At 36.1% G+C, this 16,765-nt stretch overlaps 1 protein-coding gene across 1 annotated transcript in view; it reads right to left on the bottom strand.

The window, feature by feature from the left end:
- The window catches only part of TRHDE (thyrotropin releasing hormone degrading enzyme), a 215,534-nt gene that overhangs the window by 66,628 nt on the left and 132,141 nt on the right, over positions 1-16,765 (bottom strand). The window contains exons 8-9 of the mRNA XM_088522982.1: positions 7,591-7,656; positions 4,928-5,115 (exon numbers count right to left, since the gene is read on the bottom strand). Of these exons, the coding sequence (XP_088379108.1) occupies positions 4,928-5,115; positions 7,591-7,656 (254 nt within the window). The remainder of the gene's footprint in view (positions 1-4,927; positions 5,116-7,590; positions 7,657-16,765) is intronic.

Raw genomic sequence — 16,765 nt, 5'->3', positions numbered from 1 at the left:
ACACTTTGTGTTAACCTGCCCCTCAGCCAGTAAGTGAGCAAAGTTCCCCATCTCTGCACAGGTGATAACACCATACAAATACATAGGAATACGTGGGGCAATATCCGAACATGGCTCTGCCTTTACTAATCAAATAATTACCAGTAAAGGGACAAGCACCACCCTTTTTTTATGGAAAGCCTGAATAAATGAGTTTTGTGTAGGGAATTCAAAGAGACTGGAAGGCAAATAAATTCTCCTGGTAATCAGTCAGCTTGGAGCGGAGTGACTGCAGAGCACTGCTGCTGCCGGCTGTACAGCCTTTCACAAGTAGTGATTACTACATGGTGTCAGGCTCGTGAATCTCTATAGCTCTAGCCTTGTTGATCATGTCCCTGTCTTGCACCATTCCACTAAATTTTCCCTAGTACAATCACACAGAGAAAGGCACTATGGACTACACCACGTAAACACATACTGTCTATCTCCCCATTTACACCCTTCCTCTTTTTCCTCCCAGCTAGCTGTGTTCAGTGCCTACTGAGGCATTTCCCTTGAAGATCTTATCGTGAACTAGCATCATAAAAATACTATATAAGTGAAAAAATATTGCCTCAGCAACAGAAACTTCATTACTTTGATAATATTAGAAAAGTTATTTATTTTTAGAGATGAGCTTTATATATTTTTAGAAAGCAAAACATTTTCATAGCCTGAAAGCTTTAGTCTTTTCTTCAACATAGTATATAAATGGTTTATGGATTTCATCAAAACTGATTAGTGTATTTTCCGTACCACAGATTATTTTCCATAAATTCTTTTTGTCAAAACTTTGACCTGTTCTTGTAATGATGGATGAGTCTAGTGCCTTAAAATCATGGTTTTCTCAGTCAGTAGGGAAACCCACCGAACCCTGTCAGATGGAATATCACCTCATCCCCTGTAGCCTTATGTTGTAAGAGCATAATCCATCCTCAGACAGGTACACATGAGTCTAGTGAACATGAATGGAATTAAAAGATTGCTACTCAGGAGACTACGAATAAAACACTGTAAGGTAGCAGTTACAAACTTTTTCACAGATAATCTCGGATTGCTGCTGAGACATTACCCCAATCACAGGCTTAGAGATCTGAACAGAAACTCAATGATTCTGTCCTTTCTTAGGAACATAATTCCTAGAAAAAGTGTCTGTCATTGCCACTTTTGCTCTCTCATAAAATGAGAGGTATAGATAAGGTAAATGGACAAGCATCAGGTAAAATCTATGTTCAATTTGCATAGAAGTGAGATTGCATATATTCGATATTTTTACACCAAGTGTTAAGGCTTAGAATGTCATACGGTCAATGCACGCAAATGTATCACTATGTGTATTTGTGGTCCTTGAAACACATTTTTTTCTACATTTTATTTGGAGAGAGGGATGCGAGTGTTAAACAAGGTGGGAGAAACAGCAATACATTCACTTTTAGCATTTGCCACCTAGAAAAATATGCTTGTTGCTTATATATTCCGCTATATGATTTTAGAGAAAAATTAAATGTACTACTTCACATTTCTAACAGTTAGTAGCTGCATAAATGTGTACCATAAAGAGAAACACAGGCATTCTATAAAACTAAAATGGTTATAAAATATTCAGTAGCCTGTTTATTTACATTTCTTATACATACACAGCTGAAAGACCTATTATAAATTGTTCCTTCCTAAAGGAAAGCAAAGTTAAATTTGCCTAGAGATAGCCTGAACCAGAAGTTGTAACTTCCTGTCACTTGGAAGGTAATAGAAATGGCATTTACTGCTGTGCCATGTTGAACTAAAGCCCCACCTCTGGATAACTAAAGACTATTCAGCAGATGTATGCTCTAAGAACCATCCCTTGAGTCTTCTAGTGCATATTATGTTGTCTGTTTAGATGATAAACTCCTGGAGAGGCTTGGGCTAGCATGTTTTTCTGTGTTTTGTGCAGCTCTATTATTTACAATGTTTAAAATGATAATCATGATTAATCCATAGATAAACTATCCTAAGGAAGCCAATATCGCTCGCCCTGCAGGAGTTGTGCCTCAAATGTGGCATAAATACAATTTGTTCTCCACTATTTACAGTACCTATTATGGTTCCCCTGGGAGCCGTGCATCCAAGGCCTAATTCATGGGTCATTCAGGAGAGATGAGCGCTGACTTTATTGGACTGTGAATTAGGCTACTGATACACAACACCCCTAAGCATGCAGCCTGATGTTATATATGCCTCTGTGCTGCCCACAGCACCTTCCTTTGCTATCAGGCCCCACTGAACCGGTCAGTAAACCCTTGCAACTTCCTGACCAGACTGATCCGCAGAATCAACCAGAGTGCCTTCTCATCAGGACTCCACATCCATTAACATGCTTTTTAAAATTCCAATTACTTCTCCATTGTGTACTTGCAGAAAAAAAAAAAAAAAAGGCCTTATATGTCATGTCATGCAAACTCTGGGTCATGTGATATTGAAAACCAACATGGAATAATGTACCGTGCATTTTCAAATGATGTCACATTAATACAATTTTCCTTGTCTACTGCTTTCATAAGAATCCACCATTGAAACAATGGCTATTTTTTTTTAAAGACTTAAATCATGTAACATTTCTGAGACAAATATTAAACTTAGTATCAGGATGTCAATATTGTTTTTATACTAAACTCTAAGACATAAAAGGACTTTTGAGAACACAAAGCCATTTTTTCAATCAGGTCACATGTGCACTATTGGATTACACCATCATTGCTAATGATATAATTTCACCCCAGAAACTACTTTATAATCAAAACTTCAAAATAATCTCAGAGATTATGTTTGAAAGGTGATTGTTATAGGCAAGTGCCATCTTCTAATAAATATATATGCTCCTGTTTGAAATCTATACTTATGCAATATGATTTTAAAATACTTTTAATGGGAAAGTGGCAAACTACCTCCTTCATTTGACTGGCTGGCATAAGCATTCTATCTGTAAAGCCTTCCCTGGGTAATAAACTTCCTCCCCATTTATGCTTAAAAGGACATGTAAGCACAAGGGAAAACTAATCTGAAGGGAGACAAGAGGAAATAAACTAGCCAAAGGAGATGCACATAATACACATTGTAATGCCTACTTAGACTTAAACTCTTTGCAGGGTCAAAGCTGTTAACTTTCTCCATGCTCTGTATCGTGCTATGGGTTATTTCCAATGTTTAGAAATTATAATTGCTATAAAGTTTGTAGATAAAATCTCTTAAGATTCAAAACAGCTAGCCCTGCTGGAGCAGGGCACCAGCCTTCCACATATCTCAAGATATGGATTCAATTCTAAATTCATGTCACATATGAAAATAAAATTATTAAGAGCCTAACTCTCACCCTTAAGATTCCAGCAGACAAAATACTATATATCCTATATTTTTATTCATGAAGTATAGAGTAGCATAGTTATTAAATAGATATTGAGTACCTGACAAAACTACCTAAGAAAGCCACCATAATAGTTAAAATCTTCATAGAGTTGTTTTTAAATAATCAAAAAACTAATAAAAACTGTTATACATATGTATATATTTGATATATATGTGTATATATATGTATTTTTAATAGAGAGATAATAAAGAAAATAATTAGAAACCTTTTTTTTCTGAGTAGTCAAATCTGCTCACATCATATGTAGGTATATACATTCACATGAAGGGAATTTTTAAGTAAGTAAACGCATACTGCTCTCATGTTGCACTGAACTATGGCTCATGAAGACTGCTAGCAGTTCACCTTCACTTGTTTTATCTCTTACTTGCAAAGCAACTCCTTTTAGCGTGGAATTTAAACATATGCTTAATACTCAGCTAGGCTGTTCTAGTATAGCCAAGTAACAATTTAGGTGGTGTCATATCTGAGCTAAAAAAAAAAACCAAAGGTATAAATATCAATTACCAATAAATATTTATTAATAATACTTATAATATTAATAAATTAATATTAATTTATTAATAAATATTTATATATACACATATAATTCCATTTTTAAGACATTCCTCAGCAGGAATATTCTATAAACTCCTGACAGGTCAAGAGAATTGGATATTAAAATTTACCTTTTAATGATTTATCTCTCTTTAACAACCACCAAGAATTCAATGCTCAGACTGTGTCTTTTTTTCCCACTGAACAAGAAAAGGTGAGTGTAGAAGCCTCTAAGGCTAAATTGTAATTCTCTAGAATCAGCTCTATGCCCTTGACCCTAAAATATGACCTCAGAGCTGCTTTACCTAGTAAGAGATGGATTCCTAAGCATCATCCAGCAATGTCAGCTTGTCTCTGAGAAGAAAGAAGCTGGGAACATGATGGAGACAATCTACGATGTGGTAAAAGATAGGGGCCTGCAGATTTCAGCCACTTTAATAGTCTGTATAGGACAGCTTTAACTAAGATTAAAACTGGAATAACTGAAACTGCTTGACTTGTCTATGACTTTTCAGCTCTTGACTGCTTCCCAGGTCAAACCAAGTATATATCTGACACATGGTTATATCTGCCAATCTCCTACTTAAATATGAACATGGAAAGGTCTTGTCTGAGGAATCACTTTTTAAAAAATCAGATCTTCCAACCATGTTCCAGTTTACTTCATGGAGTGTGACAAAAACAGAAGAAAAGGAGGGGAAACAGATGCATGACATAAGACCGTATAAAACCAGAGAGATGCAAATAGGCACATTAAAAGCTTTATCCTGCTGTTCTATTATTCTAATGATTTTGTTCAACTCTATTAACTAACTTAATCTTTAATAAAATTCAAATGGAAGGACCAGCACACTATTGATTCCAAGCAAAGCTCAGATTTCTACAGAAGTATCTACATATAATACTACACATACAAAATTCTTATTACTATAATATTTTAAATGATAATTCATTGAGAAATGTAAGTACCTGTTGTCTCCAAAGTCAGGATCCTTGAGTTTAGCATCTCTGTTATAAACAAAACGTTCTTGGGAGATTACTACGATATTGTCTGTAGTTTCATTTCCCAAGATTGTAATAACAGGATAACCCATCTGCAGTGTCCACTGATCCATTACTTCTTGTATATTTACAAATTTTCCAACCTTTTTTAAAGCCTACAAGAAAAAAAGAATAGTTTTAGTATGCTGAAGCAATACCATCATCCAATATATAAACAATATTCTTTATGTCATAGAAGACCACCAGTAGCTTTAAAGGTTTAAATAACCATCATGCACACATACACACACATCTTTACAACCAGTAAACACATGCTATAAAATTACATCAATAATCTCTATATATCTTAAAAATAAACAGAAAGGAATCTTGACAGAGAGGAGAGCACAATCAGAAAATCATGTTTTCCACATTATTCTGGCATTTTTGGCATAACAGGAGAAACAACTCACTCTACAGGTTGTTTGCAAGATCCACAGAAACACACAGCTGTTTCCAGAAGGTATTCTGGACCAGTGAAGGTTAAAAAAGATGCTTTTTCAACTGTAAAAGTTGATGTAGGGTACCTACAATAAGGCATATGTAAAGCACCTGGTTTTTGAAAATACTGAGTTTCTGAAGAAGTACTTATTTGAAAATACTGTCCTTCATGTCCAGAGTGAGGTTATTTGTAAAAAGATATCCCCAGCTCCCTCAAATGCTGCGCCTCTGGTCATACATGCGAGATTCATGTGTTTATATTTCATATAGCGTGTCAATAAAAATGCTATTATTATAGCATTTATTTCAGTTGAAAAAAAAAGGAGATAATATGGCATCCTGGGAGAAGAGACTGCGTATGAAGAGAATAACAGCGCTTCCTGTTCGGTGAAGGGAATGTCGCTGGATGTCAAGAAGGCCTAGAATTCAGACTGTGCCATCCTTCATGAGTGTGAGCAGGACACAGCAAGAAGCCTTCAGAATTTAAGCTACACCTGCAGTGCATTAGGAAGGAAGAAGTTGGCAACAAAGTCTTTTTAGGTGAGGGAAATGCAATTTTAAGCCTTATCAACAGATCTGAACATACAGTGTAGCCTCGTTGGTTATGGTCCAGGATAGTCTCTTTTTTGTGCCTTTATACTACGCTGTAGGTTTTGCTGTTCTTTGAACAGTATGTTCATCTCTCTTACCTGTAATCACCGGAAGCTGTCCCAAAGGCTTTACCAGTGGAAGACACCAGGTAATAAGCAAGAAGCAAGAAAGACTTTTGCAGTGGCATTCAACTTCCAATTAAGACTTTGAGAATCCCATTGTATGTCACATACCTAAACTCTCATTAACAGCACAGGCCTAAGGTTCAGTTCAGTTGCCCATGCATAAATGGCTAATGTCATCTGACCATGACCTGCCTCTCCATAAGAGTACAGATTTCCCCACAAAGCTTGTGTCACATCTACTAGCCCTATCTGAATGTATTTGATACCATATAGACCCTAAACTGGTTCTAGTTGCCTACATTTGAGCTACTGTCTCAAGTTCCTAGTCACGAGCCAGTGAGTGGTTCAGGTTAATCTTCGGGTAATCACCTAGTGTCTAGTGAACTGAATTGCTTTCTATGATCTGCCAATGATATTGACTAGATTTATGGGTCTGCAGGTTTTTCCTGATCATCTAGTGTCAATTGAGATGTCCTACAGCATTTAATATATCCTCCAGAACTGGTGGGCCTACAGCAGTTATGTACTTATCTCAAGTGGCAGCTGGAAGCCAGGTGGGATAACTTCAGGCAAATGTTAGATGCTTATGAATGAGCAACTGAATCCAGTCCTCACTAACTATAATCAGAGCTTAGATGATTAGGTTATAGGGAGATACCTACACATCTAGCTGAATGTAGGTACTTTAACCTCCAGCAGAACCCCGACTTTGGTGTCAACTAAATCTACTTGATTAAAACTAAATTCTCATGTTTGCACATGCGTTTGTACTCATGCCCAACCTCCCTGACTGTTCCTGTATTGACATGTACTATGAGTGCCCAGACTAGCTCTCTAGGCGGGAAATTCAGGCGTAGCCAACTCACTTTTACAAAAAAAAACACCTGCTCTTATAGACCCCTGGGCTTGGGTCTAGAACCACGAGCCCAGATTGGTGACAGCAAAGGGACCACAGAACTAGTAGCTGTGATTCTCTGCAGTATGCCAAGAGTTACAGTAAATAGTTACTTGTTTATATCAAACTTTAAAGCTTTACTAGTTTTGTCCTTCGTACAAATTGTAACTCTACATGCAATAAAACATCTACCTGCTGCAAATGCCAACGCACTGTACTTTCACATGCTTTACAGCTTATGGGCCTCAGTCTGCTGCCACTAAAGTCAATGATTGCAGATTCCATGAAATATATTTTATTGCACAGCAGTGACATAGCATAAACAAGGAAATATATTCTAACATGACACAGAATAGAAATACTAAGAAAATATACTTGAATATTGTCACTCTGTGAACTCAAATGGAATTTCTTTGCATGAGTTTTTAAATTTGCTCTAGGGTCTGATGATTTCAGTATGCACTATTCTCACCTAACCTCACCAAGAAAAACAGTGAATTCCTGCATCTCCCTCAGTGCAATAGATAAAAGCACTTTACCTTTGACAATGTGTTCCAGAGATCATTTCTGGCTGCATTTCCATACTTGTGAATGGTTAAATAGTCCTAGAGAAATAAACCAAAATACAAATCAGTATTACTACACACAAGCCAAATAACTATAGCTGTGAATCCCTGCTATTTAAGTTAAATCACATTAATGTTTGCATTTGTTAGAAATCTAGAAATACATAATATGTTCATCCTAAAGGAGGTAAATAAACAGTTTCTTAAACTAGTTTGCAATGCAAAAAATGTTGCTAGGAATTTCATTTATAGCATTCAGTGCTCTTTCTTTCCTGTGTAAGGTACTCAGTAAGCAAAATATTTTGAATCTATTTTTAAAGCATTTGTGTAATCTCAAAAAGGTTTTCTAGGTAATGCTTGGCAATGAAAGGAGATGCTTTTAATACAGAATTCTGGTCACTATTTTAACTGGTCATTCTGTGTCTAGTCTCAAAAAATTGCAGAAAATTTATTTTTATGATAGCAAGATGTATTATAAAAACATTTAATTGAGATACATTAACCTGCTATTACCTGAACCACAAACACCTATCCAGCTTTTATGTTAAAATATGTAATACTGGCAACTCAGACCATAGCAGATTATCAGAAAGTTTCTCCACCACAGGAAGCAATGCAATATGTGTACGAGAAAAAGGGCTGACTAGAAGGTGGCTGCTTTTGCACAAGTACATACATGTGTGGTGTCACTGTACACATGACTCAGGTCTGAGAGAGTTACAAACTGAATGCTTTTTCTTATTCAGCTGCAGTTTCAATGACTGAGTGTTCATTCTTCTCCTGTAGCAAGCAGAAAGATAATGCCTGATAAGCTACCATCATATTAAATTAACTTCCTAAATTAATAGTTCAAACATATCGCTGGTTAGGTGTGGGCCTTCCAGGCACAAAATGCTCCTACTTTCTAATGGCATCTGGAGAAACAACCCTATTAGATTCCTACCTTCCTATGTCCCTCATTCAATTATGGAACTGAAATTCAGCAACAATTATTTGAATAACATACATTTGCAGCATTTTGATTGGAAGAATTAAGTGGGGGAAAAAAACACATCAGAGGTTGTAAATCAATGGGTTCCCCTGCATTTGAATTTCCATCATCTTCATTTTACACAATGGTAGGAGACAAACTGTAATTTACAGCACAATGCTGAAATCGGGACAAATTTGCCGACTATGCTATCTGTGCTTTGTGTGAAGTAGGATACTTTGGGAATAATTAGTATTTGGAAAGCAAATTTTCTGATATACAAATTGTAGCACCTGTGACAGATTTAGCTTTTGTCAGCCAATCATAGTACAACAGGCAGCAACTCCCATTTAATCACAGACTAGGGCGACTAAATGAGAACAAAGACTCTGTTAACTGCAGTGCCTAGTCTTAACAATGATGTCATGAGAATAACCTGGATAAAAGACAACATTAGATAGGCTTCACCTATACTACACTGTGCCTCCATTTTGTTTAAAAATATATATAAACTCCTCTGAGGCTCACTGAAATATTCAATAGTTTTCGAAGCTGCAGAAGTTGCATTGCAAATTAAAAAGTTAAAATAAGGACAAACAAAAGTAGGACAAAGATAATAAATAACAACAAATATACATATGCATTTTAAGTCATCCTAGAAAGAGCTGCATGTATTGGTTCTTCTGAGAGCTGTTCTCAGAATCATTGTGCGACATAATAGAAAGGGTGGAATACTTGAGGATTTACTCCAGACAGTCAATAATCCTGTTTACCAGCCTACAATTAGACAACAAATTTGGCTTTCACATTTTAAATTCAGAAAGACTGCAAAGAGATGAAATGTTTTTTTTTTTTTTTTTTTTTTTCTCCCAAAACGCAGGTTGGTAGGCTTAATGTGGCTCTTCACTCACAATTAAAAATTTATTATCTTCCAATCTAACATGTTTATTATACGAAAGAAAACAAAAAGAATCACAGCATTTACAATGAAATAAGAAAATACAAAAATAAAAACAACATAAAAGAAGAGACCTGGTACAATCCCATCATACTTTTTCATTATCTCAAAGCTGCATTGAGACCATAAACATAGCCTCGGGCTAAGAGTGTTACCTAATATATGCTGCTCTAAAAGCAGTCCTGAATGACAGTGTGCATGAAAACATACTTCCAGTGGTAAATCTACAATGTAATCCTAAGTTTGAGTGTGGTTTATAAAGGCATAGGAAAATAAAGTTGTGGTACTAGGTTCCATCAGAAATCCACATGTACCATTTTCCTGTTTTCAACAGTAATAATTAGCAAACACCTAGAAAGGACACAAAACAGGGCAAGCATACAGTGATACTTCTCCAATACACTCTCGCAGCATTTGGCATTCATGGTACAAGGAATCCAAAGCAGGTCAGTATCTTGTATTTTACAGTTATCTTCTGTGAATTTGGCCAATTGTTTCTGAACCCATTTATGTGCTTAACCTTTGCAACACCTTACAACAAAGCACTTTGTGCTTTAGCAATCTGTTGTGTGAAGATACCTTTATTTGTTTCAACCATCTGCCAGTTTACTGGTGTCACTTGCTGCATCTTGGTGTCGGACAGGAAACTGGTTCCCTACTCCGCTCCCTCCAGGCTCAGCATAATGTTACAAATCTCTACTATATGTCCTTATATCAGAGCATACTTTTAGGTTGAGATACCAACAGACCTAACCACCACCCCTCATGCTCCAAGATTATATTTTGTTACCAATATCATCCAAGTTAATAACATTAAACTGAGGCAGGTTTACAGTGACCCAAGCTACACTTCCATTTCCAAATTGTAACCCAAGCAGCCTTAATTTAATAATAAAAAAAGGAGAGAGAGAGAAAGAAAGAGAAAGAAAAGCTTGCTCATATTAGCATCAAATATAACCCAAGGAGCCAAAGACCTATCCCTACTCAGTTCTTCAGTTCAGCAGGAACATAATATGTTTTTCCTCCTGAAATCTAAATCTAAGTAGCTTGCAAAAGGGTAGAAGAGAAGTTTTTGTTCAGTGTTATTATGCGGCGTTGTTATATTAGCCATCCCTTTGGCTTTACACTTAACAGAGAAGAACCAAAGCAAAGAGAAAAGAGAATAAGATGCAGAACACAAATGGAAGATGACATGGAAAACACAACTGCCTAAATCTAAGCCATACTCAGCTCAGTTCCAAAGGACTTGAAAGTGACTTAAAGCAGCTTTCTCATAAACAAATATGCCTAAAACCATCTGGCTGCCAGGCTGTTTCCAATCATCAAGTTGCAAGTCTATCACCTATAAAAGCTGTTCCATCAACTGGAGCATGCTGGAGCAGCAACACTCCTCAACCACTTCCCTAACTTTCAGCTATTACCCTGTGATAAGTGACAGAAGCAAAGATGGCATGAAAACCTCTTTAATAGCCTAAGACTCAAGGGGGCTCTTCTACAATTTCCTCTTCTCTCCTTGATTGTAAAGTTGTCTTTAAGCTCTCTTTTTTTTTTTTTTTTTTTTTTTTGACCATGGGACAGTAAGAAAAAAGCTCGCAGACCCTGGCCCAAAGTGTCACTCAACATAAAAATTAAACAAACACACAAAAATGATGATCATATGGTTAAAAATCATGATCGTATGGCTTGAGGTTTTCTGCAAGCCTCTTTCTCTAATCACTGTTCCTAACATCTTAGCAAAAACATGAAGCCACTCCCAGATAAAAAGAATAATGGAATGTGGTCTCTTCACTCCTATAATGGAATGTGGTCTCTTCACTCCTACCTGTAATAAAATGTGAGCAGGTAAAGTGGTTTTGTGACATTTATTTCAATACTCTCTAATACCAAACACTGAAAAGAAATCCAAAATCCATCATGCCATGAAAATGAAGCCCTTTTACACACAACCAAAATCTAAGATCTCGGGGGCGGGGAGGAAGCTTTGTCAAATAAAAAAGAGCTTAAAGAGAACTTATCACAGTTTTCTCAATCTATGTTCTTAGTTTATCTGTAAAAGGTTGATTGTATGACTGATGTAATGGCTACCAATTTACCTGAATGGTGATGAAGTCTAAATCTGATCAATAGTTTAATAACTTCAAGTTTTCTGCTACAGATAACTGGGAAATTCAGTTCCCAGTTACTTAAACTTACTTAAAATGACTGAGGAAAAAGTAGTAAATATTTCAGCATCAAACTCTGACAGCAATGGCCTCTGAATATATCCCTCTGATTTCTCAGGGCTTGGGAAATAGCAGTATTGCTTCTGCCTCACTCTTTCGTCTTTCATTCCTATTCCTTTCAGCCTAGAATATGCTCATGTTGAACAGTTTTATATATGATCGCTGTGTCTGACTTGAGATTTAGAATAGCCAGTAAAAACACTCAGATCAGGTGGAGACGAGGCCCTAGGGCTCTGGCTATCAAACCCAGCAGGTTCATTCCCAGGGAATTTGTATACTTAAGCTTTAACACCAGATACAATCTAATAGTTGTTGATTATAACGTACCCTCTCCTTTTCTTTCCTTCACACTACCAGCATCAAAGTTACTACCAACTGGCATTCAAATAAAAACACCTGGACAAGGGTCAGAGGGAGAAAGGTGCTCTTGATGGTGCTCATCTTTTGATGGTGTGTGACAATCGACGGGGAGAGAGACACAGTGGTAAAGCATTACCAGCAAGCTATGGACAACTAAAAATCCTTGTGAGAGGAGGCGAAGATCACTGAAGAGCTAAAATAACCAACTAGATTTGCAATATTTTTAAATTGTATGACAGACTAAGCCTTGAGAAAAAGACTGAAGAAAGAGAAGTGATCACCCTCATAATTGGGCAGTCAGGTAAGCAGCAATGAACAAAAGCAAAAAAGTCAGTAAATTCACAGTTTGGTCATGGTAAACTTTGTTTCAGGCAAATCAGTTGGCAGCTAACTTTATTTGTGTCAGAACTAGTCTGTGCCAATGAGTCAGGTTGCAAAGCTACTTCCAAATTGAAAGAACATCTGTGATTTGAACACTTACCAAAGCAATACTGCAAAGCCAACAAAGAGAAATCTGAAAAACGAACTTCCAGGCCCAGTAAATGAAAAAAAACTTCTTTAGCTTCTACATCAGTTTTACTACAAATGTCAAAACTGTTTCCAAGCACTCTTGTCAGAAACTGTCAATATACAGATTACACTGAAGTTATGGAATACATTTCAACTTTCATGAGTGAGTTCTACCCAAAGATCAAAAATATTGATATCTTTCCTATATTTTAATCAAATATTATATGAAAATATTCCTCTAACAACAACAAAAAATGGTTAGCTAAAGAGAATTAAACTAATAAATGAAATAATTTCAGTCAACAGTAACAAAAATCAACATCAAAATATTAAAATGGCAGGCATATAAGACATATGGGCATAGCTGCAGTTTAGATGGTCCCCAGGATATAAGCCAGTATTGAAACTGTCATATACATTTTATACACAGGCATATCATCAAACATTTTCCTGTATCTCTTTTGAGCTATCATTTGAAAATACTTTGGTGATTCAGACAGATTAAATACCACAATTCAACATTCCTCCTTGTCCCAGTTCCCCTGTTTCTGAGGCTATTTTGCAAACCAGATCTCTGAAATGATCTGAATAGGAAGTAACATTATCATTCTGCACCAATTGGGCTTTTCTTCCCTTATTAAATTTGCCCAAAAGACTACAAACTCTTCTACCAGTATCAGTGAAAGGGCACTAGATGGCAATGAGCCCATGGAGGCAGCACTGAAGAGAATGCAGATGTGTCAATGATTTATGACATTTCAGGAAAAGAAAAAAATATATATTGAAGTCAGCGCATTTCTCTAACGAAGATGCTGAAATGGTCTTTTCATTCTCACAGCTGTACAGTACCATCCCTCATTAAAAAATTGATTTGTATAGTTAAAGTTACCAGTTTACATAGTTAAACTGGTATCAGTTTACCAGTTAAATAGTTAAATTACATTAAAAACTATACATGGACACTCACTGAGAACAGAAGTAGACAAAATCAGTGTCTTCAAACCACACGCAGAATGCTATGAATTAAAAAAAAAAAATAAAGGCAGCCAGTTTTGAATGAGTGACTATAATAAGTGACTATGAGTGAGCATAACAAGATTAATTAATCCAATTACAGTTCACACCTTTGGTTACTTTGAATGAACTTTTCTTTGCTGTGATATAGATAGAGCTTAAATTTTGTTTGATTAACATTAAAAACAAAATTTGGAAATAACATTTTACAAAGCTTTGAACATGTAAAGTATATAGCCACTATGCATGATTATACAATTACAAAGCATTTTTTTTCTCCTTATATCTAACAACTTGACACATATCAGTGAAGTTACCCATTGAATCACTTCCAAATAGAAAATTCTTTGCCAACATATTTGAAAATGCATAGTAATTCTAGCTGTTGTTTTACTTCTTGAAAGTCAGGTACCTACAAGAGATCTGGGTACACAGGCCTGTTTTTTGTTCCTTTTTCATCTTCTCAAGATCTGTTTTCAAGATCTGTTTTGTCTTTTCCTTAGATACTGAAACCAAACAATTATCTCATCTGTTCCTATACAATCACAGTTCTACAACTACTATTTTATCCAGGCTTATACCTTTACTATCAGTTGCATTGCATCACTGAAAACACTTAGCAGGTAGGAATTACAATGCTGCTAGTAATTCAACAGGGCTGCCACAACAGACACGTTTAAATGTGCAATACTGGCAATATGACAGTATCTTCCTAGTAAATTTACAGATTTGCAAGTAAAAAAAAAAAAAAAAACATATCCTGAGAGGTATGCACATACTTCAGATGTATCATCCAAATATTCACTTCAGTTGCATTTTGCCTTCTCTTTGGACCAGTAGCTCAGTAAATGCACACGGGCCTAGTGATGGAAGCCAGCGCAATGTACACTACCTGAAAATCCAGGCCTTTATTTTCAAAAAGGCATATTTAATATTTTTTCCCACTGTCAACATGCTATATCTCAAAATAAACCATTATATGCAAACAACAACCTGTAACTACTATTCAGGAAGACTGAACCACATATGGAAAGAAATCTTGATTTTCTTTAGAGCCAGTGATGCTGAATAGGTCAGCATATTATAGTATTTAATGTTGTCCTTTTTCTATTGTAGTGTATAATACTCCCACGCACTATGGCAATAATAAGATCAGTAGTTTTGCCATTTTGACATTATGTGGGTCAGTGGGATTTTCAGTATTGATTTTAGTGAGAAAATTATTACGGCAACATTAAGGCTTTTTGAATATCTCATCAGGTGAAGAATACAGATAGGACCCAAGCCCTGTACTAAACAGCTCTCTATCCACACTGAGATACAAGAGAACTTAGCAGAAAAAAAGCAGAAGGATAGAAAGAGCAATCATTAAGTCAGAGGGACTGCTTCACTGTATATGCTTATTGTTTATAAGGAAAAGGAACAGTACTGTAAATCAGGGGCAACTCAAATGAAATCAATATGGCCTTGTCATTTTCATTCCAATGTGAGGAAAGAATCAAACCTCTAGACACTGTAAAATATTCAATTTTGCAATATTCATTGCTCTAAATTGCAACTAAGTAAATGCAATGTGAATGGGGCACTCAAATAAGACAGATTCAAAATTGGTACTCAGGTAAATTTGTAGTGTCATATATACTACTTTAAAATACATCCTGCTTTGCTGGGAACTCTTATTAAAATTAGAATTACTAAATAAAGAGTTTTATTTCCCTTATAAAATTCAGCTTTGCTATTAGCTACTAACATGAAGAGGAAGGAGGTTCCATTTTGAAATATGGCAACAGCAAATTGCAGTGTGGTGGCAAAACAATTTGCATTGGAAGTCTACAGGGAACTGTTAGAAGGATTGCAGAGTTAGTGGTTATTGCCTAGCAGAGTCTGATGGCATCTGCTCTGCAGTATACCTGCTAGTATATTAAGCTTTTCTTTAGAGGAAAAATGTATTTGATGTATTATTTGGTAGTGGTATTAAACTATTGAACTAAGAACAAACTTTACAGAAGTAAAATACTGCTTGAAATTGAACTGCATATATTTGACTGAATTTGTGCATCCATTTTAGTTCTGCCTTGTTTGGTTCCATATAATACATTTGAACCTGAACACAGGTATTGCTCAGTAAATGTATTTTTCAGTGTACACAGAAAAAGTGATGAAATGTTTTCCAGAGATATTGGGAAGGCACTTGCTAATTGTGACAGGTTAGTTGCTCATTACTCTACATTAACTTGTGCTATGTCCTTAGACTGCTAAGCAAGCAAAAAAAAAAAAAAAAAACTGCTGCACTTTTCTGCAATAAATTTTCAAAAGAAACCCCAGAATGAGAAACACAGTTTTAGTGCTACTTAGCATGAGGGGGTCACTAGAAATCACTTGAAAAAACTTATTTAAAACAGGATTTGCATGTCATTGCATCTCGATCATAATACTCTGCAACTTTTTACTGTGACAATGAATAATTAGGAGGGAAAAGCAGTAACAGTGAAGCTTCAATATTTTTTGTAAGTTACTCATTTTTGTGACAATCTGGCAAACATTTATTCATTGTGCAGAAGACCTGCATACAACAAAGAGACTAAAGCTGCATTTGATATTGTAAAATGTAGCCACCAAACCTAAAAAAAATGTTTTCATTTATACTTGTTTATATTCCACTGTGCATGCCTCATTATTTTGTTTTAAACTCTTAAAAACAACATATCATTTAATAGACAGCCAGCGCATGGCCATTTGATGCTGAAACCTTCTGCTTAGGACACGGGGCTGGAAATGAAGACAGCAAAGTTCCAGCCGCTGCAATGTGGACCATCTCATCTTTTTATTTACAGACTGATCAATGTAAAAAGCAATAGATGACAGTGAGCTTTTGCAGGAGCCTGCACATATGCACAATACAGTACAGGAAATGAAGTGGAGGCACTGAGGGTTCTCTGACATGGTTTTGAAGTATGTCGTTCATGGACTGCTTTCACTGGCCTGAGTGTAGAAATTCCACCATAGTCTTCTCTGGAGCCTTGTGCATGTCGCAGGGAAGTATCACTACCTAATTGCTGCAGCTGAATGTTAAAAGCATGCAGAGAGAGAGAGAAGGACAGGGAGTTCGGATAA

Source organism: Tinamus guttatus, unplaced genomic scaffold, assembly GCF_059628265.1.
Source record: "Tinamus guttatus ecotype Peru unplaced genomic scaffold, ASM5962826v1 Tinamus_guttatus_pri_ptg000171l, whole genome shotgun sequence".
NCBI classification, from domain to species: Eukaryota; Metazoa; Chordata; class Aves; order Tinamiformes; family Tinamidae; genus Tinamus; species Tinamus guttatus.
This window is presented reverse-complemented; position numbering and strand designations above follow the sequence as displayed.